The sequence below is a fragment of the Ornithorhynchus anatinus genome, chromosome 18 (genome assembly GCF_004115215.2).
Source record: "Ornithorhynchus anatinus isolate Pmale09 chromosome 18, mOrnAna1.pri.v4, whole genome shotgun sequence".
NCBI classification, from domain to species: Eukaryota; Metazoa; Chordata; class Mammalia; order Monotremata; family Ornithorhynchidae; genus Ornithorhynchus; species Ornithorhynchus anatinus.
The window spans coordinates 2,857,173-2,871,569 of record NC_041745.1 but is presented as its reverse complement, the minus strand read 5'-3'; the positions used below and the strand labels follow the sequence as shown (position 1 = coordinate 2,871,569).

The 14,397-nt window shown below is 66.1% G+C and overlaps 1 protein-coding gene across 3 annotated transcripts in view; it reads right to left on the bottom strand.

Moving 5' to 3' along the window:
* Nucleotides 1-336: 336 nt before the first annotated feature.
* Nucleotides 337-14,397, bottom strand: part of EIF2B3 (eukaryotic translation initiation factor 2B subunit gamma) — a 128,683-nt gene continuing 114,622 nt past the window's right edge. For 2 of the 3 annotated variants that reach the window (XM_029046837.1, XM_029046838.1), the window contains 2 exons: nt 11,183-11,286; nt 337-610 (listed from right to left, as the gene is read on the bottom strand). In XM_029046837.1, the coding sequence (XP_028902670.1) occupies nt 558-610; nt 11,183-11,286 (157 nt within the window). In that variant the 3' untranslated portion in view covers nt 337-557. The remainder of the gene's footprint in view (nt 611-11,182; nt 11,287-14,397) is intronic. The other variant, XM_029046839.1, reaches the window with a different exon arrangement.

Below are 14,397 nucleotides of genomic sequence, written 5' to 3'. Positions count from 1 at the left end.
TTTAACAGCTCACCCATTGTGCGAACGTGACGCCGGAGCAGCTGCCGCTTCCCTGGGGGGGGGGGGGGGGCGGCGGGGGGTGGGGACGGCAGGGACGGACTACAGAGCCTCAGTTTACAGCGGCGTGAGATGAGCCGCGTCGGTCCTACGCCGCGATCCTGTGTGGTCCGCGCTCTAGACCCGCTGGAAGAGTACAATGTGTTCGCTGAGCCTCCGCGGACCGGGATCCCCCCCCCCCCCCCCCCCCCCCCCGCTCGGGACAGCCCCGAGGGCTCAGCGGGGGGCGGGGAGCCCGGAGGGCGGAGAGCCTGGGAGTGAGCGCCGAAGAAAGACCACTCCGAAAAACACTCCTTTATTGGGAGATAGATACACACGAAGCTCGGAGGGGAGGCGGGCGTCCGCGACGGAAGCGCGGGCGGGGGCCGCGGCCGAGCCCGGCGGCCGGCGTCGCCGATCCCCGGGGAACCGTGGGGCCGCGATCCCGAGGCATCGCGGAAGTCCCCCGCGCCGGCGGCCGGCGGGGTGCGTGCGGCGCGTGCGGAGGGGCGGGGGGCGTCTCAGATCTCCATGAGCTGGTCGCTCCCCACGATAACGTCATTCACCCGCTTGGCTACAAGAGAAAAGGAAAACGTTGAACCTCGGGCCCCGTCGGTCCCCGTCGGGCTTCGACGGAGAGACGCCGCGCCCCGCGTCGCGCCCCGGGGCGGGGCGCTCGCCCGCCTCGCCCCAGGGGACCCCCGCCCGGCCCCTCCGGCCCCTCGGGGGCGGCTCCCCGGGGCCCCGCGTGCAGCTCCCGCCGCTCCCCGGCCGAGGCGGCCCGGGAGAGGACGCGGCGGAGGGGGGCCCTCGACCGGCCGGGGGGGTGTCGCGGCCGAACCTCCCCCGGCTCGGCTCCCGCGGGTTTTGACGACGGGCTGCCGGACGACGCTCTCCCGGGCCGGGCCCCGGGCCCGGCTCCGGCCCCTCCGGCCGGATTCTCTCCGCTCCCGACGTGACCGCCGCGCGGAGGGCTTTGGAGAGCCAAGTTTATCTTTGGTGTTTGGGGGCTGATGGGTGAGGCGGGACAGGATTCAGCTTGGCTCTCTCCTGGCTGGCCTGCAGACTCCTGCAGCGTAAACAAGACTACGGGAAGCAGAGAGGGCGGCGGCGGCGCCGAGTCAAAGGGCGGGGAGGAGGGGTGCCGGGGCCGGGGGTGTCGCCCCGCCGGCTGGGGCCGCCGGATTCCGCCCTCCCGGCGGGGGCCGGAGTGGCCGGGGGCCTCTCCGGGCCGCCCCTCTAGACCGTGAGCTGGTCGTGGGCAGGGAACCCGTTGCACTCTACCCTCCCGAGCCTTCGGTACGGCGCCCCGCACGCGGCGAGCCCCCGATAAGTCCCATCGACCGACCGGCCGCCCGACGGATCGCTCGCCTCCCCTTCCCCATCCGCCCGACGGGGATCCGAGGCCTCTTCCCCGTCCCGGTTTGGAACGTGAGTTAATAATAATAATAATAATGATAATAACGTTGGTATTTGTTAAGCGCTCACTATGTGCCGAGCACCGTTCTAAGCGCCGGGGTAGACACAGGGGAATCAGGTCGTCCCACGTGGGGCTCACGGTCTTCATCCCCATTTTACAGATGAGGGAACTGAGGCGCGGAGAAGTGAAGTGACTCGCCCACGGTCACACAGCCGACAAGCGGCAGAGCTGGGATTCGAACTCATGAGCCCTGACTCCAAAGTCCGTTCCACGCGGGGCGGGGACTGTGCCGACACCATCACCCCGTATCTACCCCGGCGTTCGTAACGGCGCCGGACGCACAGCGGACGCTTGACGGACGCCGCGGTTATCATCGTCATCATGAAGGAGACGGGGCGGAGGGAGGAGGAGGAGGAGGAGGAGGAGGAGGAAGGGAAGGGCGGGTACGAGGGTGAAGAGGCGGAGCGGCAGAGGCTCTCCGAGCCCGGGAAATCTCATTCGGTGCCTGGGGTCGCCGGCGAAGGGGAAAGACTTCCAAAGCAAATTTTAATTTTACGGGTAGAATCGGTAATTCCCCGCCCTGATCCCTCAAAGCGTTCCCCCGGGGCCCGGCTCCGGGAGATTTATCCGGCTTGCGCTGGGGAGGGAGGCCGCGTGCCCGTCCGCCCGGGGACGGCGCCCAGCGGCCCCGTGCAATCGGGGCGCGCGGGGGGGGGGGGGGGGGGGGGCGCTCGCCCCAAGCTGCGCCCCGAGGCCCTTTTCGGCCGACAGAGAGGAAATCCGGGTGTACGTCTGAGGGGGCGGGGACGGGGGCGCGGCCTCCAACACCCGATGCTTGGGGGCCTTGACCGGGAAACCGGATTGGGTCCCATTCATCTCTTCCCCCGGGCCCGGGAGTCAGAGCGCCCGCGTTCCCATCCGGGCTCCGCCACTTGCCCGGTCTGTGATCTTGCGCAAGTTACTCCACTTCTCTGCGCCTCGGTGTCCTCACCCGTAAGATGGGGATTCGATATCTGCTCTCCCTCTTCCTGAGGCGGTGAGCTCCGGGACGGGGCCTCTGCCCGACCCGATCACCTTGGATCCGGCCCGGTGCTCGGGACGGGGCTTGGCCCAGAGGAAGCACTTAACGCGATCGTATTCACTGAGCGCCTACTATGTGCGGGGCACCGCATTAAGCACTTGGGAGAGGGCAAATCAGCATTTCGACGGGCACGTCCCCTGCCCGCGACGAGCTTCCAGGGGAGACAGACGTCAGGATACGTTCCTAAGTCCCGTGGGGCTGAGAGCGGGGTGCGGGGAGAAGGTGAATAAAGGGAGCCGACCCAACTTACCGAATGCGATCGTCCTCGTCAAAGCTCGGTTACCATTCTGACCAGCCTTTCTCCACCCCCCTGGGGCGACCCGGAGGCCCCTCCGCCTCCGGCCGGACCCGACTCGTTTCCTCACCGTGGCCCCCGGCTTCGATTCCCCTCTGGGAATCCTGCCCCCTTCGCGGGCCTCTGGTTCTTCGCCTCCGGTCTCCCCGATCTGCTCTCCCTCATCCGGGGCTCTGGGGCCCGTCACCCCACCTCCGGCTGACGCTCGCCCCGCTTCTCGATCTTTCGGTCTTTTAATGGCCTTTGAGTTTTGGAAGGAGAGGGGGCCGGCGCTCCGCGTCCCGGAGGGGCTTACGGCCGGCTTAGGAGCGGGCGCAGAGTCTGGCGCTCGGCCCCGCCGAATCCTTTCCCTTCCGACCACGGGGCCGCCTCGCCCCTCACAACTGCCTCCCCGCCCCCAGCCTGGGATTTTAACCTTTGACACCCCCCCCCCCCCCCCCCCGGACGGGCCAGGCCTGAGGGGGAAGAGGAGGAGGACCGGGTACGGGGTTGGGGGGGGGGGGGGGCGTGCAAACGGGACCCTTTCAGAGGCTTTGGGAGCCCACACCCGGGACCGAGCGCGAAGCTTTTATCACTTTATTGCCACAAAGATGCAGACAAGCTGGAGGGAGGCCAGTGAATCGGAGGCCAGCGGGGCTGACTTCAGGGGAAAGATTGGAAAAAATTAAATACGCGCAGCTCGGCCGAGGGAAGGCAAAGGGTCCGTGCTGGTGGGGCGGGGGGCGGGCGGAGTGGGAAGAAGAGGATGCGATCTCCCAAGATCTGACGGTTGCGAGCAGGAGAGGGGTTAGGACGGTGGCTGGGAAAAAGGGTTGGGAGCGAAGGCGAAACACAGAGGACCACATCTGATAAGGGAGGAGGCGGAAACGTGATTGTCCGGGCCACTCAGCTGCCCTTAGCGAACGCCCCGCCGTCACGTAGAGCGCGGCGGCGGCGGCGCTCGCATCGGCCAGATGAAGTCACGGGTCTTTCCGATCGACCCCCTGTCTCCCGTTGCCCCGGCGCCGAGCCGCCGACGCGTTTCGGTCCCGACCGGCAACACCTTGAGCTCCGCGGGTCCGGGACCTCCCCCCGGGAGCCTGCCGACCCGGTCCAACGGGGGTGATTACGTTCTCCCTCCGCTCCCGCTCCGCCTTCCGACGGATCCCGAGGTTCGTCTCTCTCGGCTTCCCCGGCCGCCGGGCCCGCAAGTCGGGACATTCGACTCCCTCGGCCTCTTTCCCGGAGGACCCGCTCCCCCCGGGGCCGCCTGGACGGCTTGGTCTTTCCGCTTGCCGCTCTGAGGGTTTATTTGGCGGCCGGGAAACTGGGGAGGGAGGAAAGGGGCGATGGGGGGTGGCGGGGGGGAGGGAAAGAATGACCCCACGCTGAACCCGGCTCGACTTCCCCTTTGACCCGTCAAACGTGAACTGAGATCCCCAGGTGAGGGGTGACCGTCTCGACCTAACGCCGAGCCCTTAACCCACCCGCTCCCCGGCTCCTCGATCGTATCTACTGAGCGCTTACAGCGTGCGGAGCGCCGTACCGCGCGCCGGGGACAGGACGACGTGACAGTAAGCGGACGGACACGTTCCCTGCCCGCGCAGAGTTTACAGTCTAGCGTCGGCAACCTTCGTAACTCCGCCACCGAGCCACGGGTGCCAAACGGGACGGCATAAGGGCAGACGGTCTTCGGCAGGGAGGAGCCCACGGGGCCCCGTGTCCGTCGACCCACCGCTGGCACTCACGGGGCGCTCACGCCGGGCGGAGCACCGGTCTGATCCCGGCGCCGCCAACCGTTCGCTGGGTGCCCCGGGGCAGGTCACGTAACCGCTCCGCGCCTCCGTTCCCTCAGCCGTAAAACGGGGCCGCCCGTTCTCCCTCCCTACTTGGCCCGTCAGCCCCGGCGTCCGACCTACGTGACCCGTACCCACCCCTGCGCTCAGGACGGGGCTCTCGACAGGTAGCAAGTGCCTGGCGAGTGCCAAAAGGGCGCGACGGAGTCGGCGGACACGCTCCCCGCCCACAGGGAGCTCACAGTCTAGAGGGGCAGAGAGGCCTTAAAAGAAATGTCGGCTGCGGACGTGAAGGCCGGGGGGGCCGAAGGCTCGTTCCCCTCGAGGGCCGCAGCGGAACGTGGGCGACGCGTAGCCGAGGACTGATTTCTCTCCGCCGAGGTCGACTGGGCCCAAGGAACGCCTCCCCCGCACCCATCCGCCTACCGCGTCGAGCGCCCCCCCGGGTACAAAGCGCCGGGCTGAAGGCCGGGGAGGGGGTGACGGACACCCAACCCGCGTCTCCTGCCCCCGAGGCGCTTACGGTCAGACGGGAGGCCCGAGGCCCGTAGGGAAACGAGGCAGCAGCGTGGCTCGGCGGAAAGAGGGCGGGCTTGGGAGTCGGAGGTCCCGGGTTCTAATCCCGGCTCCGCCGCTAGTCAGCTGGGTGACCTCGGGCGAGTCGCTTCGCTTCTCATGTGCCTCAGTTACCTCATCCGTCCAATGGGGATTAAAACCGTGAGCCCCACGTGGGACAACCTCATCAGCTTGTATTCCCCCAGCGCTTAGAACAGTGCTTTGCACATAGTAAGCGCCTAACGGATACCACAGTTTATTTATTTATTTATTTATTTATTTATTTATTTAAGAAGCGGAGCCCAAGGCGCTCTCCGCCCTTCGCTTTCACCGGGCCTCCCGCCGGTCAGTCCATTCGTCCGCCGGTGGTATTTATCGCGAGCTCACTGTGCGCGGAGCACTGTGCCGAGCGCCCGGGGGAGCGCGCCACGACGGCGTCGGCAGCCGGGCTCCCCGCCCACGAGGAGCTTACAGTCTACGGTTTCTCATCGGGGTCTGCCAGGGGTCCCGGTCACGCTCCGCCGTGTTGGGCAGCGGCGCGGGTCGAGGGGCCCGGCCGGGACGACGTCCACGCCGGCGATCCGGCGCCGCCGCGAGAGAGGGAACGGAGGGCGGGCCTCTCCAGCCGGACCCCGCTGCCCGAAAGCGGAGCCGACCCCGCTTTCCCTTCGCGTCCCTTCAGACTCGAAGCATCCGCCCCGAGCGGGATCCAGAACCCGGCGGCAAAATGAAAAGGGCCAATCGGCCCGCCGCTACGGCTCCCTGACGTCGGGCGGCGGTCCCCCCGCGCGATCCGACCGAGAGGGTCGCCTCCGATGGCGCGCGGGGACGCCCCTCCCGCCCCCGGCCCGGGTCCCCGGCGCTCCCGCGTGCCCGGGCTCCCGGCCGCCAGATGCTCGGCCCGCGGCCGCCCTCGCCGGGGGGGATCCCGCTCGGTCCCTCTCGGGGACCCGGCCTCGGGGCCCGCGGACCCGGAGGAGGCGACTCCGAACGTCCCGGGACGGACCGGTGACGGCGACGGGCGCCCGAGGATGAATCGCTTCCCTCCCTAATGCTGACTGGCACTTTCTGGCAGGTTAATCAAAAGAAGCCCGTGCAGCTTGAAGAAAAGGGACGTGGGAGCCTTGAAGAGCGGTATGAAAGCATCTCCTTGTTGTTTGCTCAATTAGCCCCAGACAGACTGCGGCTAGTGGCAGTATTCTGGCGGAGAGGCGGAAGAAAAAGAGGAGAGGGAAGGAGGGGGAGGGGTGGGGGTGGGGGGGGATGGTGAGGGCCCAGGCTCAGGCCCACCACGAAGTTGGAGCCCCGAGGGGCTGCAGAAAACGTTGAGTTTACTCACTCAATTACATACACTGTTTTATAAACCCTTTAAAACCAAATGGAAAACAGTCCCTGGCACAGAATGACTGCGCTATGATATGCCGGTGATGAAAGCCACGGCTGTGGAATTTTTCTCTTTAAAGCAGGAGATCATTTAAATAAAAATACAAAGACAGGCAGGAGGGAGGTGGGGGGAGGAGGACAACACACCTCCCCCTCAACTCCCTCCACCCACTGGGGGGTGGCGGGCGGGGGAGGGAGGGAGGGAGGACCACAAGACCCTACCGAGGGCCCGGCAACAAAGGGAGAGCGGGCGACAGAGACGACCCGCGAGAAGGCCCGGAAAGACAGCTGGATTTCGCTGGAGCTTCCCGGTTCTAGAACTGGGGTGGGGGGGGGGGCGGGGCGGGGGGAGGGCGGGAGTGGATCCCTACGGGCCGGCAGCTGCTCCGGAGGCTTCGGGGGCCCGGTGTTTTCGGGATTACATCCGGAGAGAAATCTGGCCGACAGGTGGCTCGGGGGAGGGAGCGGCCTGCTCGCTCCAGTCCACCTAGCTCGGGGTCGGGAAAGGAAAGAAAATCCCCTTACTGGGCCACGACGCCCCAGGACGGCTCGGGGATCGACGAGTACTCGGAGAACTCTCCTCCGGGGTCCCGGCCCTCGCCGCCGGTCCCCCGCCGGAGCTCGATTCCGGTTTCGACGGGGCCCCGGCGGCCCGGGGGGCTCGGGCGTCTTCAGAGCCACCGAAGGTGCCCGCGGGGTCCGGGAACGGATGGGCGCCGGGGGGGGGGGGCGGCGACCCCTCCCTCCCCCGGCAAGCCCCGGGAATCCGGGGGCCGCCGGCCGGGGCCGCCGACACGACCCGGGAGCCATCCGGGAGGACGGGACGCCGTCCCCTCGGCCTCGGGGAGTCGGGCCGGGCAGATCCCGCCGCCGCCGGGGGGGGCGGGGGAGCGGGTCTGGGGGCGGGGCGGGGGCCGGGGGGGGGGCGGGGGGGGGCGGCTGTGGCGGCCAGAAGCGCAAGCACTAATTGAGGGCCTGGAAGTAATAAAGATCGAGTCTCTCTCCGGCATCTCATTAGCCGGCATTGGGGTTTAAGTGGGCTCATCGTGCGCGCCGGGGATGTGTTTTGATGTTCGTCCTCGATGTCGTTCCCGCTCCAGGGAGGGCGATTCTCACCGCGGACGCGTCCATCTCCCCGGTTTCGCGTCCTCCCGCCGGCTCTCCCCCGCCGGGGTGCCGCTCGGGAGGTCGCCCGGGGGACGGCTGGGTTCGCCCAAGACCGGCAGCGTGACGACCGGAAAAGGGACCCCGAGGAACAACCGGGAATTCCACTCCGCCCCGACTGTCGGCGACGCGGCGGGAGAAGCGGGACGGACGAGGCCGAGCGGCCACCTCCGCACGTCCGTCCTAGGGCTCCGGGCCCGGTCGAGGCCACTCGCTGCCCCTCGGGCCCTCCGCTACCGGGGAAACGGAAACGTCTTCCGAGTCCCATCCCAACCCCCGCTCTTCCCGAGCCCCACAGAACGAGAACTGACGGGCCGGTGAAGTTACGGGGCCGGAGAGCGCGAGGAACCAACGGGAGCCGAAAGGAAGCTCCTTCGGCGCCGGCCTGTCTCGGGGGGCTGCGCTGCCCTGCCTCGCTCCCTCCCGGCCCCACGGCGTTCCCGTCCCTATCTGTCATTTTATTTATTTACTTCTATTAACGTCTGCCTCCCCCTCCGGACCGTAAGCTCTCCGCGGGCAGGGAACGTCCGCTGTACCGTTATAGCGTGCTCTCCCGACGGCTTAGCGCGGTGCTCCGCACCCGGGAAGCGCTCCGTAGGTACGGCCGAGCCCCTTCCACGTAGGAAGCCGGCTTGCCCGGCTCCCGAGAGTCTCCCTAGTGACCGCGGGCCCGAAAGTCACAATCAGGGGGCGGACCGAGGAAGGGCGATGAGACAGATGCTTTTCACCTCCTCGCCCTGACACCCCGGACGGGTTGGACCTCTCCGCTCTCATTCTCGCCGGCTCGGGGACCGCACGAGGCGGAACACCGTGCCAAGATCCTTGCGGACCGGCAGACCCGGCCCCCGCCCATCGGCAGCTCACCACGGGGCTCCAAAGAGCCCGGCTTCTCGAAACCGACACGGGTCGACGCTCGACTCTACCGAGAAGAGACTCTCGGAGCCCAGTTTAAACGGCCAAGGGTCCCCTCCGGTGTCCCGCGCCCGGCCGAGCCCCCCGGGGTGACCGGCTGACCCTCGGGCTGCGGCCTGCCGGGTCCCCGCTGACGCTCGGGCAGGGGCTACACGAGCAGAGCTCTGCGGAGGCTGCATCTTCGGGGCCGGCCCCGACGGGGCCCCGGAAATCTACGGAAACCCGAGGTCCGGCTCTCGCGAATCCCCACTTTATCTTACGGTCGTGGCACGGCGGTCTTCTCGAAGGGGCCTCCACCCCTTCGAGGAGTTCAGAGCCCATCCCGCCGGGATGGGTCCGTTCCACCGTCACTGGGGTTCTTGCTCAGGGAGGGTGACCACGAGTCCCAAAGCGCGCTGCACTACAGCCTACTAGCCGGCGCAGCTCCGGGCTTGCAACGGATCCACCGTGTCAGAGTCCCGGGGCGTCGACCGGGGTGAGCACGGATGATGCCTTTTGGAGCTTTGGGAAGGACTATCCGAAAGCCTGCCTGAACCAGCCTGGGGCGAACACCACAGAGAAATGCACAGATTTCCCACTTTCCGTCCGAACCCTAAAAGGGCGAATAGTATCCGACGGGTTCGCCGGCTGCCCTCGGGGAGATAGGTATCGAACGGCAGACGGGACTGCGTTCTCCCGAGGGCCTCCACGCTGGTTTCCCGTACTCGCCCTCCGTCTCCCTGTCCCCCGGGGCTCCGTCCGGGGAAGCCCCGAGGTCCCTCTGGGCGGCGGAAAGGGGGGAGGCCGCCACGTGATTCTTCTCCGCGGCCAACCAAGGCACCATCTCACTTCTTCATTCCCGGACTGTTCGCCCCAAGCGCTTCGTACGGTGCTCCGCACGTGGTGAGCGCTCAGTAAATACCACTGAATGAATGAAAGAATTTCTGAAGAACTTTCAAGATGGCGCCGGGGAACTGGTTGGGGCCAGAGGCGTCCGCGTGAGGGATTCCGCGTTCATTCATACCTGGGGGGAGACCCAGCCCGCGTCTTCTCCTCACGGGGCCGGTCTCCGGCCCGCCCACCCGGGTCTCAGCCCGGACCGGCACCTCGGATCGCCTGGGCTAGTAATTGGGAGTCCAGCGTCGCTGCTTCCTCGGTTTAGAGGCTGGGGGGGGGGGAGAATAACGTGGCACAGACGCCGGTTTAAAACAACCAGAGACGCGGGGGACCTGAGAAGCAGCGTGGCTCGGTGGAAAGGGCACGGGCTTCGGAGTCAGAGGTCATGGGTTCGAATCCCAGCTCGGCCACTTGTCAGCTGTGTGACCGCGGGCGAGTCACTTGACCTCTCTGTGCCTCGGTGACCTCATCCGTAAAATGGGGGTCAAGACCGTGAGCCCCACGTGGGGCGACCCGATTCCCCTGTGCCTACCCCGGCGCTTAGGACGGCGCTCTGCACGTGGTAAGCGCTTAGCAAGCACCAACATCATTATTGTTATCAGGAGACCCCCCGAGGCGCCTCCTGAGAGAACGGAAACACGCAGCTTAAAGCGCAGCCCGCGCGGCACGGCGTCAAAGCACCGGGGATTCGCTCCCGGCCGTGAATCCCAACGAGGAGGGGGTTGTTTGGCCCTCCCGCCCCCTCGGTCGTTGCGCTTTCCTCCTCCTCCTCCTCCTCCTCCTCCTCCTCCTCCCGGAAGACCCCGGGGCAGGCCGAGCGAGGGATGAAAGACCCGTCGGGATCGGGAAGAAGCGTGGCCTGGTGGAAAGAGCCCGGGGCAGGGAGTCAGAGGGACGGATTCCGACCCCGGTTCTGTCCCTTGTCTGCCGCGTGGCCTCGGGAGAGTCGCTTCCCTTCTCCGGGCCTCGGTCATCACATCCGTAAGACCGGGAGGCCCGTGCGGGACGTGGACCGGGTCCCGACTACCTCGCAGCAACCCCGGCACTTAGTCCGGGGCCCGTCACGTAATAAGCGCTTAACGAGTACCACCCCCAGCCCCCCCAGGGGCGAAAAAAAAAGATCAGGATGTGCTATCCTCTTAGGGAATCCTACACCGTGCCTCCCCCGGACCAAAGCCGGTTCCACGAGACCCTCGTTCTCCCGAGCCCTAAACTTCATCCGGGCTTTCGATCTGAAGCGAGTCCGAGTTGAGACGACATCACAGCTAAATCTCTCCCCCGCCCCCCGACACCTCCCCGACACTCCCTCCGGCTCGCGGAGGCGCTGGCCGCCGAGGTCAAGGGAGGGAAAAACCAGATCCGGACCCCAAGGAGAGCGAGGCCTCCGGCACATCCTTTCGCATCCCCGTCAGGACGCGTGACTTCGCCTCGGGCCGCCCGGGGACCCCCTCGGTGTCGGCGAGCCGGGCCGCAGAGCTTCTGTCGATCGCGAGAAAGAACGGACTCGGTCTTTTCAAAGCGGCGAGCCTCTCGCTCGCTTAGCGGCAGGTGTTGGGATTAACCCCGAGGCGCCCTCCCCGCCCCGAGAGGTAGAGGCTTTAACGGCCTCCGCCGGGCCGGACCCGGCGCGCCCCTGCTGGAGGAGCGCCGGCCGCCCGACGCCGCGTCGGCTGCTCCGCTCTTACCTTTGGCTTCGACGCGCTGTCCGCTCCCGACGAGGCAGTCCCTGATGTCCGCTCCCTTCTCTATCACGGCGTTGTTACAGATCACGCTGCCCTGGACGCTGCTCCTGGAACACAGACGGCCCCCGCCGCGCGCCATCAGAGGCGGATCGGGGCCGCGGAAGAGGTCGGGGCGGCCACCTCGGAAGGCCTTCCCCTCTTCTGGAATTCCAGGGGTCGGGCCCAAGAACTCCTCAGATCCCGTTACCACGTCTGCCTCTCTCCTCCGCCGGCCCCCCGCACCCGGACCAACCCTGCCCGCCTGCCCTACGGGGCTGGAGGCGGGGGTCGGTCGCCAGCGGGGCTGGTCGGGGGGGGGGGGTCCCTGCGTCCAGCTCCCCGGTTACAAGGAGAGAGCCCGGGCTCGGCAGTTAGAAGTCACGGCCACTCGACTGCCGCCTGTCGGCTGTGCGACGGCGGGCGGGTCACTTCGCTTCTCCGGGCCTCGGTTCCCTCGTCTGCAAAATGGGGATTAACCGCGAGCCTCACGGGGGCCAACCCGATGACCCTGTATCTCCCCCAGCGCTTAGAACGGTGCTCCGCACGTAGTAAGCGCTCGACGGACACCGACGCTGTCGAGTTAAAAAAGAGAAGCGGCGTAGCTCAGTGGAGAGCGCGCGGGTCTGGGAGTCGGAGGGCCCCGGATTCCGGTGCCGGCTCCACCGTCGGCCTGCCGGGTGACCTTACTGTCATCAGCGTTCAGATAATCAATCACCGTTACGACCGCGGTAGGCGCTTACTACGCACCAAGCACCCTACGAGAGAGGCGGCACGGCGCAGTGGATAGCGCCCGGGCGTCAGAGAGTCACGGGTTCTGATCCCGGCTCTGCCGCGCGTCTGCCGGGCGGTCGCGGGCGAGTGGCTTCGCCGGGCCTCGGTCGTCTCACCTCCGCAGCGGGGACGGAGACGGGGAGCCCCTCGTGGGCCACGCAACCCGATCCGCTCGTAACCACCCCAGCTTGGCACACGGTCGGCGCTTTCTAAATACCACGGTTACTGTCGTCATCGCCGAGCACCGGGGTAGACAGAAGACCCTCACGGGGCCAAAGAGGGGCTCGGATCGAGGCTCCGTTGCGTCGACGGCGGGGGGGGGGGGTGGGGGTGGAACTGAGGCACGGAGAAGGTAACCGTCTTGTCTTGCCCAAGGCCAGAGCAGGTACACGGTGGAGTCGGGATCAGAGCCTACGTTCCCCGACGCCCAGGCCCGTGCTCCTGCCGCTAGGCCACGCTGCTTCTCGCCTCGGGCAAGTCACTTGGTTTCTCTGGGCCTCAGTCCCCTCATCTGTAAAACAGGCATTTGGACCGGGGGCCCTATGTGGGACAGGGACTCCGTTCCACTAGATTCCCTCGTATCCACCCTAGTGTTCCGTACGGTGCTTGGCACATGGTAACAAATACCGTAAAAAAAAAAAAAAAAAGAAAAAAAAGGAGCCTGCTTAGGGCTGCTCGCGATAATAATAATGTTGGTATCCGTTGAGCGCTTACTAGGTGCCAAGCACTGTTCTCGGATACAAGGCGATCGGGTCGTCCCACGCGGGGGCTCACGGTCTTCATCCCCATTTTACGGTTGAGGGAACCGAGGCCCAGAGCAGTGAGGCGACCCGCCCGAAGTCACACAGCTGGCAGGCGGCGGAGCCGGGATTTGAACCCACGACCTCGGACTCCCCAGCCCGGGCTCCCTCCACTGAGCCGCGCCGCTTCTCCGTCTGTGTGACCTCTAGACCGTAAGCTCCTTGAGGGCGGGGAGCGAACGCGTCTCCCGACTCTGTTACGTTACGCTCTCCCAGGCGCTCGGTCCAGTGCTCCGCGCAGAGCGAGCGCTTTGCAAGATGACCCGTCGGCGGCTCCGGTCTTACTGGGGGCCTGCGGTGAGCCGTAGCCGCTCCCCGAGCCCCGAATGGCCGGTCCACCCTCCCCGCCCCCCCCTCCCCCCCCCCCCCCCCCGTCAAGCCCGGGGGGGGGGGGGGGGGTCCCTCCGGGGAAGAGACCGCCCCAAACCAGACAGAAAACCAGACTACGGAAACCGAGGCGGGAGAAAGCGGGACCCGCACCCCACTGCCTCTCAACCGGGAACGAGGAATTCCGGAGAATCCTGCTTTCCCTCGTTTCCGTGCGACTCCCTCCTCCTATCCCCGGGAGAGACGGCCCAGCACCCAAGTTGGCTCAGGTTCTATACACCGACCGAATTCGCAGAACATTTCACTCCCGGGCCCCGGGCAACGGGAGGAACGCCACCCCGAGATCAAAATCGCGTCGGGGGACCGAGGCGTATCTGGAGGTGTTCCTCTCGACGGGTCAACGTTAAAAGCAACCGTCTCGAAACCACTTGATACGAAGTCGCCGGGGCTTCTTTCCCGGGGTGCGGATGTGCGTCGACCTTCTTTCGGGGACAAGGATGAACCTTGTCGTCCTTCTGTGGGAAAACGCCGTTATCTGCTGCTGCCCTATTTTCTTTTTCCTTTCACGCTTCGCCGATCCGAAACGGAGAGGGCGCAGACGCGAACGCATTACCCGATTTATCGACTCCTAAGAGGAAACGGTCCCTTTGCACCCCAGAAGTAATTCTGAACTTTTCGGTCCCGTGGTCTCCCCTGACCCGCAAGCGCGAGCTAGACGCCGCGGATTCCCGGTGCGGACGCGCTTCCCCTTTGCTCCCGAAACACGGACGCGCATCCGTTTACGACGCGATTGCACGGGGTGCGAAGGGGCAGTCGGGCCCTTCCGACAGCGTATTAAAATACGTACACATATATGAAATAAAATCGCTCGTCTTTTAGCGCGTGTGATTTCTCGAGCCCGGCCCGACGTCGTAACGGAGAGAAGTCGGGGAGCGGAGATGTATTAATCTGTCCTCCAGGTATCCAATCAAAGGGGAGAAAGAAAAGAAAAAGGAGAAGAGGAGGAAAAAGGCGGGGGGGGGGGGCGGGAAGAGGAGGATGTGTGTTTGTGTGTGTGTGTGTGTGTGCGCTTTTAGAAAGGGAGGGAACAAGGGGAAGAGGCCTTAATGGCCAAGGAGGCATGGGGGGAGGATTACAAGGATTTAAGTCTTTAAACTGCAGACCACCTAACAAGATCACTCTGAAATGCCACCAATTTCAGTTAGGCCACAGGCCCCCTCTCCTCCCCATTGTAAACAACTAATCCCGGCAGAAAACAGAGAGAAAAATGTACACACATTC